The sequence below is a fragment of the Quercus lobata genome, chromosome 3, assembly GCF_001633185.2.
Source record: "Quercus lobata isolate SW786 chromosome 3, ValleyOak3.0 Primary Assembly, whole genome shotgun sequence".
NCBI lineage: Eukaryota > Viridiplantae > Streptophyta > Magnoliopsida > Fagales > Fagaceae > Quercus > Quercus lobata.
Genome location: NC_044906.1, coordinates 869,105 through 884,037, shown reverse-complemented (window position 1 = coordinate 884,037; position 14,933 = coordinate 869,105). Strand labels below are relative to the sequence as shown.

At 34.4% G+C, this 14,933-nt stretch overlaps 1 protein-coding gene and 1 pseudogene across 2 annotated transcripts; both read left to right on the top strand.

The window, feature by feature from the left end:
- The first annotated feature begins 756 nt into the window (after window positions 1-756).
- On the top strand, window positions 757-10,408 carry LOC115979912 (DNA repair protein recA homolog 2, mitochondrial-like). The gene is made up of 8 exons (XM_031102023.1): window positions 757-977; window positions 2,283-2,343; window positions 2,510-2,727; window positions 4,475-4,562; window positions 6,898-7,070; window positions 7,615-7,761; window positions 7,875-8,009; window positions 9,623-10,408. The coding sequence occupies exons 1-8, from the start codon at window positions 882-884 to the stop codon at window positions 9,935-9,937; spliced, it is 1,233 nt and encodes a 410-aa protein (XP_030957883.1). The 5' UTR covers window positions 757-881; the 3' UTR covers window positions 9,938-10,408.
- A 2,475-nt stretch (window positions 10,409-12,883) lies between these two features.
- On the top strand, window positions 12,884-14,549 carry LOC115979913 (annotated as a pseudogene). The gene is made up of 2 exons (XR_004089235.1): window positions 12,884-13,150; window positions 13,507-14,549. The product of XR_004089235.1 is annotated as a glucan endo-1,3-beta-glucosidase, basic isoform-like (transcript).
- The last annotated feature ends 384 nt before the right edge of the window (window positions 14,550-14,933 follow it).

Genomic DNA, 14,933 nt, shown 5'->3' with positions numbered 1-14,933 from the left:
CTAGCATGTTCCATTGTCTAGATTTCATGTGATACATCAAGTTAGGTCGCAACAATGTGATTGTTGTAAATACCAAAATAGCTGAAATGTTGGGATAGTTAGCCTTTATTTATTTATTATTATTTTAGGATAGTTTGATAGATACAACAAAGGGGAATTTGAACTTTATATGTTTTCATTTGAAATACAATGAGGTGTTAGACTGCCAATTGATGTACATGACTCTTGGTAGAATAGCTAAGTTATTAGAGATACACATTTACAACCTTTTAAAATTATATATAGATCCACTTTAAAAAGAAAAAAGAAAAAAAGAAAAACTATTTAGACCAGTTGTTCAATATACAATTGCAATGTTCATAATTAAGCATAATATTCCAATTAAGTCTTTGATCCTAAATAATAAAACTAACAAATTAAAAAATATAATTTTTAAATGATTGATAGTGTGGATTAGGTTGGTTTACTTGAGTTGATAATTTCGCCAAGTCAAACTCAACCCGACCTAAGCTTAGAATAAAAATATTAATAAAATCCAACCTAATCTAACCCAACTCAACCCAAGACGCAGATTTGTTAGGTTAGATTAGTGGGTTGAAACATACTTGTGCATTTGTGCTGATTATAAATTTATAATTAGGACAAAAAAGGCATAAGAAATAGATCAAACCATATGGCCCGTTCATCTTGGGCTTGGGCCAATGAACACTAGCAAGGACCGAAGAAGAACATGAAGAAAACCCATGAACATCACAACAATGACGCCGGCAAACAGAAATACAAAACACAAACAGTGAAATTATCAGAAAACTGAAATGGGTTTCTCACTTTCTCTACCTTAAACCCCGAAGCCGAAATCTTCACAGGAATTCCTTACAAAAATGGGTATCTATACACCTTCACTAATGAACCATCTTTGTCTCAATGCCTTCAGCAGAAGACCTCGCCTTTCCACTCTACTCTTCTCTCTCCACCAGGTATCTCTCTCTCTCTCCAATTTTATTTCACGGTTTTTTGTGGTAAACTTCTGGGACATTGTGATTTTCTTGGTTTCTGTAGCTGCAGAAGTTTTGGGTGTTGTTTTATTTCAAATTTCAATGCCTTTGTGTTATATCTTAATTTTTCTGAACTGGGTTCCTAGATTTTGCAAAGTTTCCTGCTTTTTTGTTTCTGGGTATTTTGCACTGATTCCAATGCATGCTTTTATGAATATGAAATTGAAAAGATTTAAATAATATATAGAGCTTTTGCTTTTTCTTTGCTTAATGTATATGTGAATGAAGAAACAAAGGCCCATGTATAAATTGCAAAGAGGAAGAGAAGAGAAACTATAAATTGCGAAGGGAAGCCAGAGTTTTGCTGTTGTTGATTGAAACTAAAGAGGGAATAAGGGATTTTATTGCTGGAATGCTGGAGCTTGTGATGGTATAATGGAAAGAAGAAAGATAGGAAGAATTTGTGAAATTGATATGTGGAAAGAGGCTAGGTCTTGGAATTGCATAAACATGAGGAGTTGAGTAGGTCAGAGAGAAAATAAATAATGATCTCAACAATGTGTCTCAGATTTTTGTTTGAAAAAGACGATGAGGGTGGCACAAACCTACTTGACAGCCAGCAATATGATCCTAATAAAAGGAGAGAGCTGCATCACGGAGGAGGAATCCTTGTTTTGTGGCTTTCACTGGTCATAAATTATTGCTTGAGGTAGAGGTGTTTGGTTCTTTAATTTGTTTTCAAAGCCTCTTTCACTTTAGGTCTTGAATCATTTGGTGAAGTTTGGGAAGGAGAAAGACTATAGGGCTAGAGGTGCATGGCATGTATGTTAGTTTGATAGGAGGTACACTGCTCAAGAATCTCTCCCTCTCTTTTATTTATTTATTTTTAACTTTTTATGCACTGAAGGAACATCCTTAATAGTTGTCAGATAGCATTTCTATGCCTTTTAGGCTGCTCGTTGATCTTTATTATGACTAAGATGATTGCTGAAGAGCTCTTTTTCTGTCTTTAACTTCCTTCAAGATTTTCAGGATCTATAGTGTTGTTGTTGTAGTTATGGTAAATACCACTATAGGCAACACCTGTACTACCGTCAATGTATGTGTGCCTTCTCATGGTCTTTCTTGTTCTCAAGTCAATTGATTAATTCTTTATTTCTTCATTTCCACATATTAATTGTTTGATTCCTTCTGTTCTCAATTTTATATATTTTATTTAAATTCTAGATGAGTATTGCAATATTGCCTTCCTTGTTATCCTATAACCAATTTTCTTTTTCCTTCCAGAGTGGAAGAAGAGACGAGGTAACCTCTATTGCCATGAACATTTGCCATCTTTCCACTGTAGGTAGAGAGCAGCTCATGATGCAATTTTATGTATATTTTGGTCATTTTTCAGACAAAACTTTCCTACTACTAATGCCATTTTTAAAATTATTTTCTTCTTGAAATTCGTAAATGTATATGATTGGTCTGCTCTAATTTGTAAATTCTAATGATATTCATTTTTTCAGCTGAAGTTTCAGAATTTGAATGTGACGAACTCCTTGATGATATCAAAGCAACAAAGAAAGACACTGCATTACGTCTAGCTCTCTCAAGACTTGCTAGTGATTTTGGTAGAGAATCTATGTTGTCATTACAACGGTTTTTTAGCTCACGACGTGCACCTGTGATATCTACTGGCTCATTGAAGCTTGATATAGCTCTTGGGGTTGGAGGATTACCGAAGGTGATTATTTGAAAACGAAAAGCAAAATTTTTCTCGTCACATATTCTGTGTGAGCATATGCATAAGTGTACACCCCACATATATGCTAGAGACAGGCAGTTACCTGGTGCATTATACCAAAAGAGATGTGTGGGACATACGTGTATGACCCTGTACGGTCAGCTATCCTAATATTGTTTTTTGATACAGTTAGCTAGGTTAGTTGACCATAGCAATTATTCCTTTGTAGTTTCTGCTACCTAGATCTTCACTATGTTAATTTTCAATATGAATTAAAAAATATTGGCGCAGAGCATACATGTTATAATTACCTTTTATTACATATCTGACTATACATACTCTAATGTTGTTGGGTATTAGGCTCATCGAATTAAGAATGGTGGTTTTGTTTAATTTTTCTGCGAAATGGAATTTTAAACCCTTAAGTATCAATTCCATAGTTGTTATGAACCAAAAAGATGGATTTTAGGGATGTGAATGCTCTATGTTAGAGATTAAGTCTTTTTTTTTTTTTTACACTCTCCTTGATTGGAGTGTGGTCTTTTGTCATTTTTCTTGTTCTTCCCTTCTTGTTTATTTGATCGTTGTAATCTTGGTTCTTGATTTGTGCCCCCATTGTACATTCCCAAAGTACTCGGGTTGGCTGTTTTTCTTTGTTTAATAAAATTTTCGTTAATTATCAAAAAAAAAAAAAGAAAGAAAGATGGATTTTAGTTATTTGTGCAAAATGAACACTAGAGAGAGATTTTATAGTCTTTGGTGTGAAGCCTATTATTTTTAGTGGGATCTCACTTCATGGTTAGACCTGGATTGTGCTTGGACATTGGTAAGGCTAAATCCACTAAACAATCACCCCCCCCCCCCCCCCCCCCCCCCCAACCACCCACCCACTCACCCCACACGCACACACCAAAAAAAAAGTGTGTTTTCTGTTGTTGATGCCCAAACTTGGGATTTCATCTTATGCTTAAACATATCATCTAGGACACAAGTTGGAAACTATGATGGAATACATCATACTCCCTTTAATTTTACTTATCTAAAAAAGAAACAGTATTCTCTGTCAGTCATTAGCATTATGTTCAAGAAATGAACTCTTTTGGCTTCTAGATTTTGGTCCTTGTCACTGTTGTGTTCAAGGTTTTGGGTACATACTATAGTTCTGTTATGCATCTCCATATAGGTTCTTAACATTGTGCTCAAATTTTAGGAATTCATTAGTAGCTTTTTGAGGTGGGATGTGGAGTAAAAAATAGTGTTGCATGCATGTTTGACCATTTTATTTTGAGTCTCTTTACTATTAATTCATTATAGCCAAGAGCCTTGTAGCTCAATTGGTTGGCATCTCCTGGTGTCTCCAAGAAATCCAGGGTTCAAATCCCTCCTCCCCTGTTGTAATTATTAAAGTATCAAAAAAAAAAAATATATTAATTCATTATATAAAGAGGGGTTACTTATCAAAAAAAAAATATATATATATATATATATATATATATATAAAGAGGGGTCTTTGCATGCCATGATTATGATTCTCAACTGATGAATGTTGTTTCATGAAAATTTGGAACTGCAGTTTGTGAACATATAAAAACTAAAAGAGCTTAAAAACGTACTACTTATGTTATGAATCAGTTACTTCTTGATGAATGTATGTTAATGATTTTGATCTCAAAGTTTATGTTTAGCTACAAAGAAATGGAGTAGTGTCATTACTGATGTGGTTAGAGATTTACTCTACACTTTGCAGGGAAGAATTGTTGAAATTTATGGGCGAGAGGCATCTGGAAAAACAACACTTGCCCTTCATATCATCAAGGAAGCTCAAAAGCTTGGAGGTGCGTACTTATTTTTTCATCTTCCACTTTGTGATTGATGTTTTAGGTATGACTTGAATTAGTTTGGTTTGCCAAGGAAAACAAGAGACTTATTTTTAACCCATCATTGTGAATGAAATCCAATCAGTTAGTGTACATAGATCCCCTAACCCTTGATTTTTCTTATTTACAGTAATTACATTAATCAAAGCTAATTATAGATCCTTCTGCAAACTTTCATGCATATTTAAGTAATTATCGTTCTATCAAGGGATGTTGGACCTTAATGAGTAGATTATTATTTCATCACTTATGTTTAGCATAATTACTTGGGATCTGAATGATTGGGAGTTGGATTTAGTGGTGAATTTACTTCATATTTTGGAATCCAATATCCCTTCAACTGAAAATGGGGATTGCATGAAATGGAAGTTGAAGAAGAATGGGGATTTTGATATCTGTTTACTTTATATTGAGTTGCAAGGTCCCCTCTCCATTGTCTTTCCCTGGAAAGGTATTTGGAAAGTTAAGGCCCCTCATTGAGTTCCTTTTTTTTGTTTGGGCTGCAGCTTGGGATAAGATAGTCACGGGTGACAATTTGAAAATTAGGGGTTTCGCTTTTGTTGACTGGTGTGTTATGTGCAATTTTTGTGAGGAGATTGTGGATCATTTATAGCTTCATTGTGAGAAGGCTCATAGGTTGTGGTGTTTTGTTTTTTCGATCCTTTGGGAATCCGTGGGTTTTACCAAAAATGGTACTTGATCTTCTTTTGGTTGGTGGAATTGGTTGGGGAAGCACTCGTCAGACATTTGGAATTTAGTTCTGTTGTGGTTGATGTGGTGTACATGGAGGGAGCGTAATAGGTGGATGTTTGAGGATGTGGATAGTTCGGATGACCAGTTGCTTGCTTCTTTCAGTGGTTCTCTGTTTGACTGGTCACAACTCACAGGCTTGGAAACTAACATCTAGTGAATCCCTCCCATTGTTTATTAGTTCTCTTTCTCTTTTGTATTTAAGTTTTCTTTTTTGCTTATTTTACTTTCTTTCTTTGTAATTTTTGACTATTTTGTGCTCCTTTGCACAAAGTGGCTTTATTTATTCAGATCTTTATTATTTATTAAAAAAATAATTCCGTCGAGGCTAATGTTTCAAAATGACCACCCTTTTGGTGAACTATTTTTTTGGAAATTTCCCACTTTTCTGGCTACTGATCAGAAATATATTTATAATTCAATTGCTGTTAATCTGTATTTTAGATGACTAATATCTTATCATAGCTGATAATCTCTTAAATGAAGCCCATCTTGCAATTAATCCTCATATGCGAGATACAACTGCATCCAAAATTTCTGCTCAAGAATGCAAGACTAAGCCATTTCACGTTGCTTGATGCTTTTTGGTAATGAATAGGAGTCCCTACTGCTTTGTTCTTTCTGTATGGTTTCTCTGGATAGTCACTATTTTCATTATGAACGGTCCTATTACAGCTATTAATTGACTGTTATCAATGCTTTGTACATAGCAACATGTAATTGTGAATATTAAAACTGCTAGCATCACCAGAACAGTGCTAACATGAACAACCTTATGGTGATCTACTGGTGCTGTCTTGTCAGTGATGATGGTCATGACAGTGAGCTTGACAAAATGATTACTAGTGAATTCTGTGTTTATAGGCACAAATTTGTAAGATCACACCAAGTTCTCAGCATGTTAGGATTGCCTTTTTCTACTTTTGGGTGTACATTAGATTTAATATGGCAGTTGTTGCCCCGGAGTGCTTTTGGTTGTAAGTCAAGAATATCTGAGCTTTAAATGTGTGCTTCTGTCTTGCTATATAAATGCATTGTAGTTCTTCCAGGTAGTTGCTTCATTGTTTTTTTGTTTTTTGATAAGTAGTTGCTTCATTGTTTCCTAAGTTTCCTTTGAATGCGAACAAAAAAATCTAAACAGTTCCCTTTTTCAAGAAGATTTTTTTTGGTGTGTGAAAATATATACCCCTGCAAGGATCTGAGATCACATATTTGGTTGTGTGCTGCTTATTGACATAAGTTTGACATGAGTAAAAAAGTAAGCAGTTCTTTTTTAATCATTGATGATGGCATATTACAAACATGTAAGGAAGGCAGACATCTTAGTGCTTCACTGAGTAATTGGTTGTTTATTTTGGCAGCATGGATTACTATTATTTTTTAAATGGACTAGTTGGTTTACTTGTCCTTTAATAGATTTAGCCTTAATTAATTACATTTGTTATATGACATCTTCCTTCTACCCAATTTATTATTGTTCTTTATCTTGCTTTTTTTAATAGATCAATGCTTTCTTTGCCTCATAGAATTGTCCTTTTGGCAGGGTATTGTGCATATCTTGATGTAGAAAATGCGATGGACCCTTCACTTGTAGAATCGATGGGTATAAACACAGAAAATCTTCTTATCTCCCGTCCAAGTTCTGCTGAAAATTTGCTAAGTGTGGTTAACACTCTGACCAGAAGTGGAGCTGTAGATGTTATTGTGGTTGATAGTGTAAGTGATTAATTCTCATACACGATTCTGGTGTTATCCTTAAATCTTCCTCTGGGGGAGTAAAAGGGGGTGCCTTGCCTTGGTTTTTTTTTTTTTTTGGCTCACACCCACAGGTGGGTGTTGTTCAACTATGGTGCTTTGGCCAGTCTTTATCAGTTTGTTTTCAGTAAAGTCGTTCTCCTCATGGATGATGTATTCTAGTTTGTACAGAAAAATAAAATGTGGGACATTTTGTGAAGCTGTTATTATTATTGTTAATATCATCATAATCTTTATCAATTAAAGAAAATACACCAATAGTTCTAGGTGGCAATATCTCCATCAGTTAACCTAAATTATATGGGTTATGCAGTTTTTGTTTTATGGTCATTGGAGCCTTATTATTGCAACCTACTCTTTATATTTCCAAAAAAAAAAAACTTTTTCCTTGGGTTATTTTTTTGTTATTGTAGATGACTAGAGATCAGTCAATTGGACTCATTGTTTTATTTTCTTTATCAGTATTATCATGCTCTAATAATGTCCTGCATGTTGGCCTTTTCAGGTAGCTGCCCTTGTCCCCCAATGTGAACTTGATCATATGATTGGTAGCACCTTTCAAGATATGCAATCCCGGATAATGACCCAAGCACTTAGAAAAATCAATTACTCATTATGCCAATCTCAAACTCTTATTGTTTTCCTTAATCAGGTTGAAGACGATATATTTGGTCATTTTTAACCTCTTTGTTTATATGTTATTATTTTATCAGTTGTAGTGATGATGAAATCCATTTACCTTCTCGTATTACCTTTTATTTCCAGGTTCGATCAAGTCCAAAATCAGGGCAAGGTTTTGGACTTGTGGATGAGGTCACCTGTGGCGGAAATGCCTTGAAATTCTATGCAGCTGTACGAATGAAGATGATAAGGACAGGATTACTCAAGGCTGAGGAAAAGGTTTATCTTTTGTGACTTTTGATAATAAGAAGCATTAATGAGCAATAGTGTTTTTGATTATTGCTTGCAGATATTATTTTATTATATTTTTCAAAATCTCATGCTACCAACCTCTTTAGGAGTTTGCATTTAGCTTTTTGAATAAATATCTGCATCTCCTCTACCTCATATTTTTGGGAAAATTACACATTACCATCTTAAAACTATACCCTCGATTATACTTTGCACCGAAAACTTTTCGAATGCACGTTTTACACCCTAAATTATAATCTTTGTTCACTTTGCACATTGACATCAAGTTTGCTATTAATTTGGAGAAATTACATTTTACCACCTTATACTATACTCTTGATTACACTTTGCACCCTAAACTTTGAATTTCCATCCAAGTTAACATTAAATTAATGTCGGGGTGCAAAGTGTAACAAGGGTTATTGTTTAGGGTGCAAAATGTGCATTTGAAAAGTTTAGGATGAAAAGTGTAATATGGGGTATAGTTTAGGGTGGTAAAGTGTAATTTCTCCCATATTTTTTTATCATGCTCAGAGGAAAGCGATTAATGCACAGGTAAGAAAGAGTGAGTTAATTTAAGTTGAGGGAACAAAAAATGGTAGATGAGGACAAAAAATAATATTAGTAGTAGTTGTATTAGTAGTAAAAAAAGACATGTCAATTAAGGAAGTTACAATGATTATGACTTTGAATAGCATAGAATGGAGGAAAAGAATACATGTAGCCGACCCTAATTAATTTGTTGTGGATCTATAGCCCACCCCAAAAGATTTGGGACTAAGGCTTTGTTGTTGTAACATTGTTGTTCACCTAAATAAATAAATAAAAATGGTGGCTTCCCTCTTCCTATTAATCTTTCTAGAGAAAGTTAGTATTAATAATAACTGGCTTTATTGGGTACTTTGGCATTAAATTGTATTTATGTGTCTGTATAGACTTTCTATTATACCAAATAATGACAAAGGCATCCCCCCTCACTCTCTTTTGGAGTTATGGATCTGTGTTTCAAGTATATGGTGTCGGTTTGTGATTGATGGTGTCATTGTCTCAAATTTTGTTGTCTTCATAGTAACAACATAAAGTCAGATCTTAAGTTGAGTGGAAAGATAAAGGAAAATGTTAAATAAATAAATAAATAAATAAATAAATAAATAAAGATTAATTTATCAATTGAAGGATATATATAACCGCAACATTCCACTGTCAGCAGCTTGTGCAGATTGACACTTGCAGTAGAGCCAAGTATTCTGGTCAGATGAATAAGCAGTAGATGTTCTACCTAGATCTATTTTCTTGAAAAATGTGTCAAAATACTGAGAAAGCTGTTGTTTTGTGAACAATAATTTTATCTTTGCTTAAAATTTGATGGTGGAAGGTCCTAAATTTGATGGGTGAATAAAGGAATTAAATTAGCCATGGACAAGAAAGGTGGTTGCAGCCTATTGCATCTAGGATTATGTAGGGATTTTCATATTTTTTCTGCTCTTTCTTTTTACTATTGTGAGCATTTTTCTTTTGATTTATTGTGTTTACTTGATCATATTTTACTTGTTTTTGTTTATATTTTTTATTAGTATTTTTAATAATAACTTACGTTCCAGGTAACTGGCCTTGGGGTTTGCGTCCAAGTGGTGAAAAACAATCTGGCGCCTTCAATGAAAAAGGCCGAATTGGGGATACAATTTGGGAGAGGCTTTTGCTGTGAAGCTGAGGTATTGGAGTTAGCTTGTGAACATGGAGTCATTGTCAAAGAAGGAAGCAACTACCTAATAGATGGGAAACTTTTCAGTGGTAAACATGAAGCTGAGCAGTTTCTAGTCGAAAATGATGGAATTCTCGATAAGATAGTCTTGATATTAAGGAGACTGTTGTTTGAAAAGAGAAAAGAGCATCACGTTAGATCCTTGAATGGATGAGTTTTACTCAGATATGGTAGTTAGATGTCAAAGGACCCAGCCACTTTTCTAACCTGTAGGATCCTAGAACTTGAGATTACAACAGTGTCTTCCTCTTCAGGTACAAGTCTTGCTCTTGATGTGAATTAAGCATTCGACAACAACACTAATTGAATTGATTTAATCTGCAGTTCCCTTCTGTTATTTCAGAAGAAAGACATAATAGCTCATGTGGTTGGGTCCTTTGGTTTATCTTCAGACTTTCATTCTTTGCTTGTTTATCTTGTAAAATCATTTTAAATACTCTGATAATGAATTATAAATCTCTGTTGTAATATTATAGTAGTTGCAAAGAACACCAAAAACATCAATTTTGAGTACTCTTTGATGTATTATCTGTAAAATATTGTTTCAATGCTTGTTGGACCTTAGAGACGAAGACAGAGACTTTTGTTAGACCTTCATTAGAGGCTTGGCCAAACGAAACTCTATCACCATGTGTTTGGATAAAGAATTTTACTATTTTATATAAATTTATAAATGAAAGGATTGTATTTAAAAATGATAGGATTTACAATCCGCTCATTTATTTAATTTTAAAAATTCTGTTGATTTCTCAATAGGGAGAGAGTAAAGAAATTTGGAAAATATTTTTATATTATTTTCCTTTCAGGATACTAAAATTTTCAACAAAATAGGTAAAATTTGATTAGAGGATTAAGAAACAAAAAACCATTGTATACATTTTCTCTATACTCAAACCACAAAACAATAAAGAATTTCATTATTATCCATTCTTTTAATTTTTGTTCTGGGCATGAGTATAAAACCCTTAGTCCATTAAGGGTGAATACCACTTATTTACCCAGTGTTGATGGCAAATTTTGAGAATATTCTACATGCCCATTGCAAGCAAAGCTTAGTACTCTTTGGACCCGTTATACATTTTGTAACATATTTTATTTTTTCATGCATCGCCTAAGCTTATATATTTTATTTGGGGACATTGAAGGAGTGTGGTCTTGAGGTAAATAGTGAGCCTATTTGGGCTTATTCCAGAGCCTAAACTTGCATTTTGCGAAGTTAGCTTTGAATACTAGTAAAACCTAAAGGTCTATGATCAAGCCTATGTGCTGGTCACAAACAAAACTAAAAACACTAATCTAGATTTGCTATATTTGCCACATTATCCCGAATTTCCATAAAGCTCAAAATAAGGCCATTTTTCTAAAAAACCAATAATTAAAAAGCCTTGGTTCTTATGAGTAGATGGATAGTAAGTGCCTCCCTAATCTGATTTAAATTCCACAACCATAACAAATAAAAAAAAAAAATTAAAAAAAAAAGGCGGGGGGAGGGGGGAGTGGGCTTCCAACTCAACTCTAGAAAAACTCTCCGACTCTTTTAACTTAACTTATAAACCATATTCACTATTTTGACTTGGAGTAAATACAACAACATGAAATAGTAGCACTATTTTTATTGTCTTTAATGCTATACCACACACATGATCTCGTGTGATGGCACGAGTAGTGTCCACTCTCTCCTTCATCACCTTCCTTATTCTCCCTATTTGTATAACATTAACGGCAAAAAAATATATATATATATATATATATATATATAATTTTTAATATTTCGATAATATTCCTTTTGTTTTCATTATGATTACAAGGCCTTTTACGATCTTTCTTTATTATGCATCACTAGTTTTTATTTAATACTAGAGTGAATTGTGGGCTTTATTCTCCCTTATTTTGAACTCAGGTTATAGACCTAATTTATTGGCATTATCAAAAATCAACCCAAACACCCAACAATTGGTTCTGGCAGATGGGAATATTCACCTATAAGTTTTACTGCTTAGAAAAGGTTTCTTAGTTAGTTGTTTGGTTGTAATCTCACACAAAAAATAAGTAGAGTTAAATGGCCCAAATATTAAACAAAATAAAAATAAGGAGTAACATTAAATTGTACAATAGAAATATAGAACAGAAGTAGAAGACAAAGGAGTAGCCCTTATTTATTCATTTAGGAAATATGAACTATCTCGGGCCAATTCTTTCCAAATTCTCACTCACAGTTTCTACTCAATTCAAGACATTCTCCAATCTTAGGACAGAGTGGCATTTTCTTGGCCTTTTTCTGATGTTAACAATTCACACTTATCTTTCTCCACTGTGCTCGACCCACATCCAACCAATCCGGTCATTTTCAAGGCTCTTGAGTTAAGTATGATTTGCTATTCACAAATTGAAGACAAAATCAAGGAGTTGATTTTTTAGAGTAAATCAAGATATTGGAGCGACCAATTACATTGAAATGAAATTAAAAATCAGAATATCCATGTAATAAATTAATAATCGACCCATTTTCAAATTATGTGAATCCCATTATAAATATGGGTTCTCTTGTAATGTGTTATCAATCAAGTGAATACAAGATATAGCCACATACCCTTTAGAGGTATGGATGTAGCAGCCAAGCCTAACCATGTAATTCTTTCTCTCTCTTTATCTCTTGTTGCTTCTAGTTTCTACATCAATTTTCTATTTCACGTTTAATTTTAACAAGTTCAAAGAGGGAAAAATTATAACTGGTTTTTTTTTTTTTTTTTTTTTTTTAATTTTTATTTTTATGTAGACTTTTCACACAGAATGGTTAAAATTTAACCCCGAAAAATGGAATAATAGACAAATAATGGGACATATCGACAAAAAGTCTTATAACTCAATTATCATATTTTAGTATTTAAAACAGATAATTCTCCCCCATTGTAACTATTGATTTGTTATTATTATTATTATTTAAAAGGGAGGGTGATGGAACGGGTACCAGAACTGCTATTTTAGAAAACCATTGTCGTTGAAGTAAATGCTAAGAAGGTAGATGGACAAGGCGAACTCTTAGACTTTTCAAAGGTGCTGAGCAAAGCCTTAAGATAATAAGGAGGTAGATGTGCTTTAAGTGCTGCAACTTCCAAGGCGTGCTTGACCAGCTAAAATGTGGAGTGAATAGCCACTAAAAAAGTCTCAAGCACTTGCATTTCCCCCCTATAAAAGGGCAAAGTATTAGTAGTCCTGGAGACATGCTTGTTATACTTAGCTTTTTCTTCCTCTTCTCATTAGTTTTGCTCAATGGCTAAATCCCATTCTGCTAGTACTATAAGCCTTTCCATGATTTCTATAGCGCCACTACTATTTGCCATGCTGATGGCTAGCTTAGACACAACAGGTCTCTCTCTCAATTTGCACCATATGTGTGTCCTAAAATCTCCCTTTACCCCATCTTAGCATTTGTGGGATCATGATCCTTTTCCTAGGCCCTTGGATTAGGATCGTTAAAAGTTTCTTACGTAACTCCACTACGGTGTTCCTAAATATCTTATGAATTCATTTTGAAATGAATGGATTAGATTTGGCTGTCATTTTAGGAACTTTGTGGTAGAGTTACTATAAAAACTCTAGAGGATCTTAATTCCATACCTTCATAGTTTTTTATTCCTAATTTGATTAATACAACATCCTCAAAAAGATTCGTTCAGAAAGAACATGTGTACAATTACTGACTTCTTGTATGATGTACTGTAGGTGCCCAAATAGGTGTTTGTTATGGAATGCTTGGTAACCTACCACCACAAAGAGAAGTGGTAGCGCTTTACAACCAATATAACATCCGAAGAATGAGACTCTATGATCCAAACCAAGCTGCTCTACAAGCCCTCAGAGGCACCAATATTGAGCTCACCCTTGGTGTCCCCAATGACCAGCTTGGAAACATTGCTTCCAACCAAGCCAATGCAAACACATGGGTCCAAAACAATGTGAAAAACTATGGCAATGTCAAATTCAAATACATTGCAGTTGGAAATGAAGTAGACCCCTTAGGTCCAAATGCAAGGTTTGTTCTCCCTGCCTTGAGAAACATACAAAATGCAATTTCCACTGCTGGCCTTGGCAACCAAATCAAAGTTTCCACTGCCGTTGACACCGGAATCCTAAAAGTATCCTACCCTCCATCAAATGGCTCCCTCAAGCCCGAATTCTGACCATTTCTTGATCCTATCATCAGCTTCTTAGTGAACAAGAAGTCCCCATTACTTGTTAACTTGTACCCTTATCTTAGTTACAAGGATAACCCCAATGGCATCCGCCTTGACTATGCTCTTTTCACTGCTCCTTCAACTGTAGTGAGCGATCCCCCACTCAGTTATCGCAACCTTTTCGATGCCATTCTCGATGCTGTTTACACGGCTTTAGAGAGGGCCGGTGGGGGGTCTTTGGTGATTGTTATATCAGAGACTGGTTGGCCTTCAGCTGGAGGGACAGCGACAACACTTGATAATGAAAGAACTTACATCAACAATTTGATTCAACATGTGAAGGGAGGGACTCCAAAGAAGCCTGGAAGACCTATAGAAACTTATGTGTTTGCCATGTTTGATGAGAATCAAAAAAATCCAGAGTTTGAGAAACACTGGGGGCTTTTTCTACCAAACAAGCAGCCTAAGTTCCAAGTTAATTTCAACTAAAGATTGCATATCATGAGCACTTTATGCATGGAATAAGAAAGCTTCTTGTTCTTCCTTTTTATTATGATCATAAATAAAGAAGGCAAATAATCTTGGACTAAATATTACTCTATTTCCTGACTACAAAGTACAAAGAGAGATCATCTAGGAAGTGAATTTCCTATAATAGATGGGTTTCAATATTCACACACATATTTTGTCTTATATTTGTACATTATTGCACAACACAACATTAATGGTCACACTTTCCCCTACATGTAATTGTCCACAACGACAAAAAACATTGCTTGCTGAAATTTAACAAAAAATAATCATATCCTATGACCTGAAAGATGGAGATCCTGAGTGCTTAACGTTTTCGACCCGAACTTATCAAGGAAAATTGTAAAAGAGGGTTAGAACATTGTGCAACTAATAAACAAAATATTATGCTCTGGAGACTACCTTAGGCAAACTTATAACTCACCCAACTATGGAACTTTAGTA

What these genes read in the sequence shown, in the direction of transcription:
- LOC115979912 (XM_031102023.1), top strand. Translation starts at nt 882, where the DNA reads ATGGGTATCTATACACCTTCACTAATGAACCATCTTTGTCTCAATGCC. An exon ending in GGGTTGGAGGATTACCGAAG is followed by an intron (nt 2,728 to 4,474) that starts GTGATTATTTGA and finishes TACACTTTGCAG; the next exon opens with GGAAGAATTGTTGAAATTTA. An exon ending in GGAAGCTCAAAAGCTTGGAG is followed by an intron (nt 4,563 to 6,897) that starts GTGCGTACTTAT and finishes TCCTTTTGGCAG; the next exon opens with GGTATTGTGCATATCTTGAT.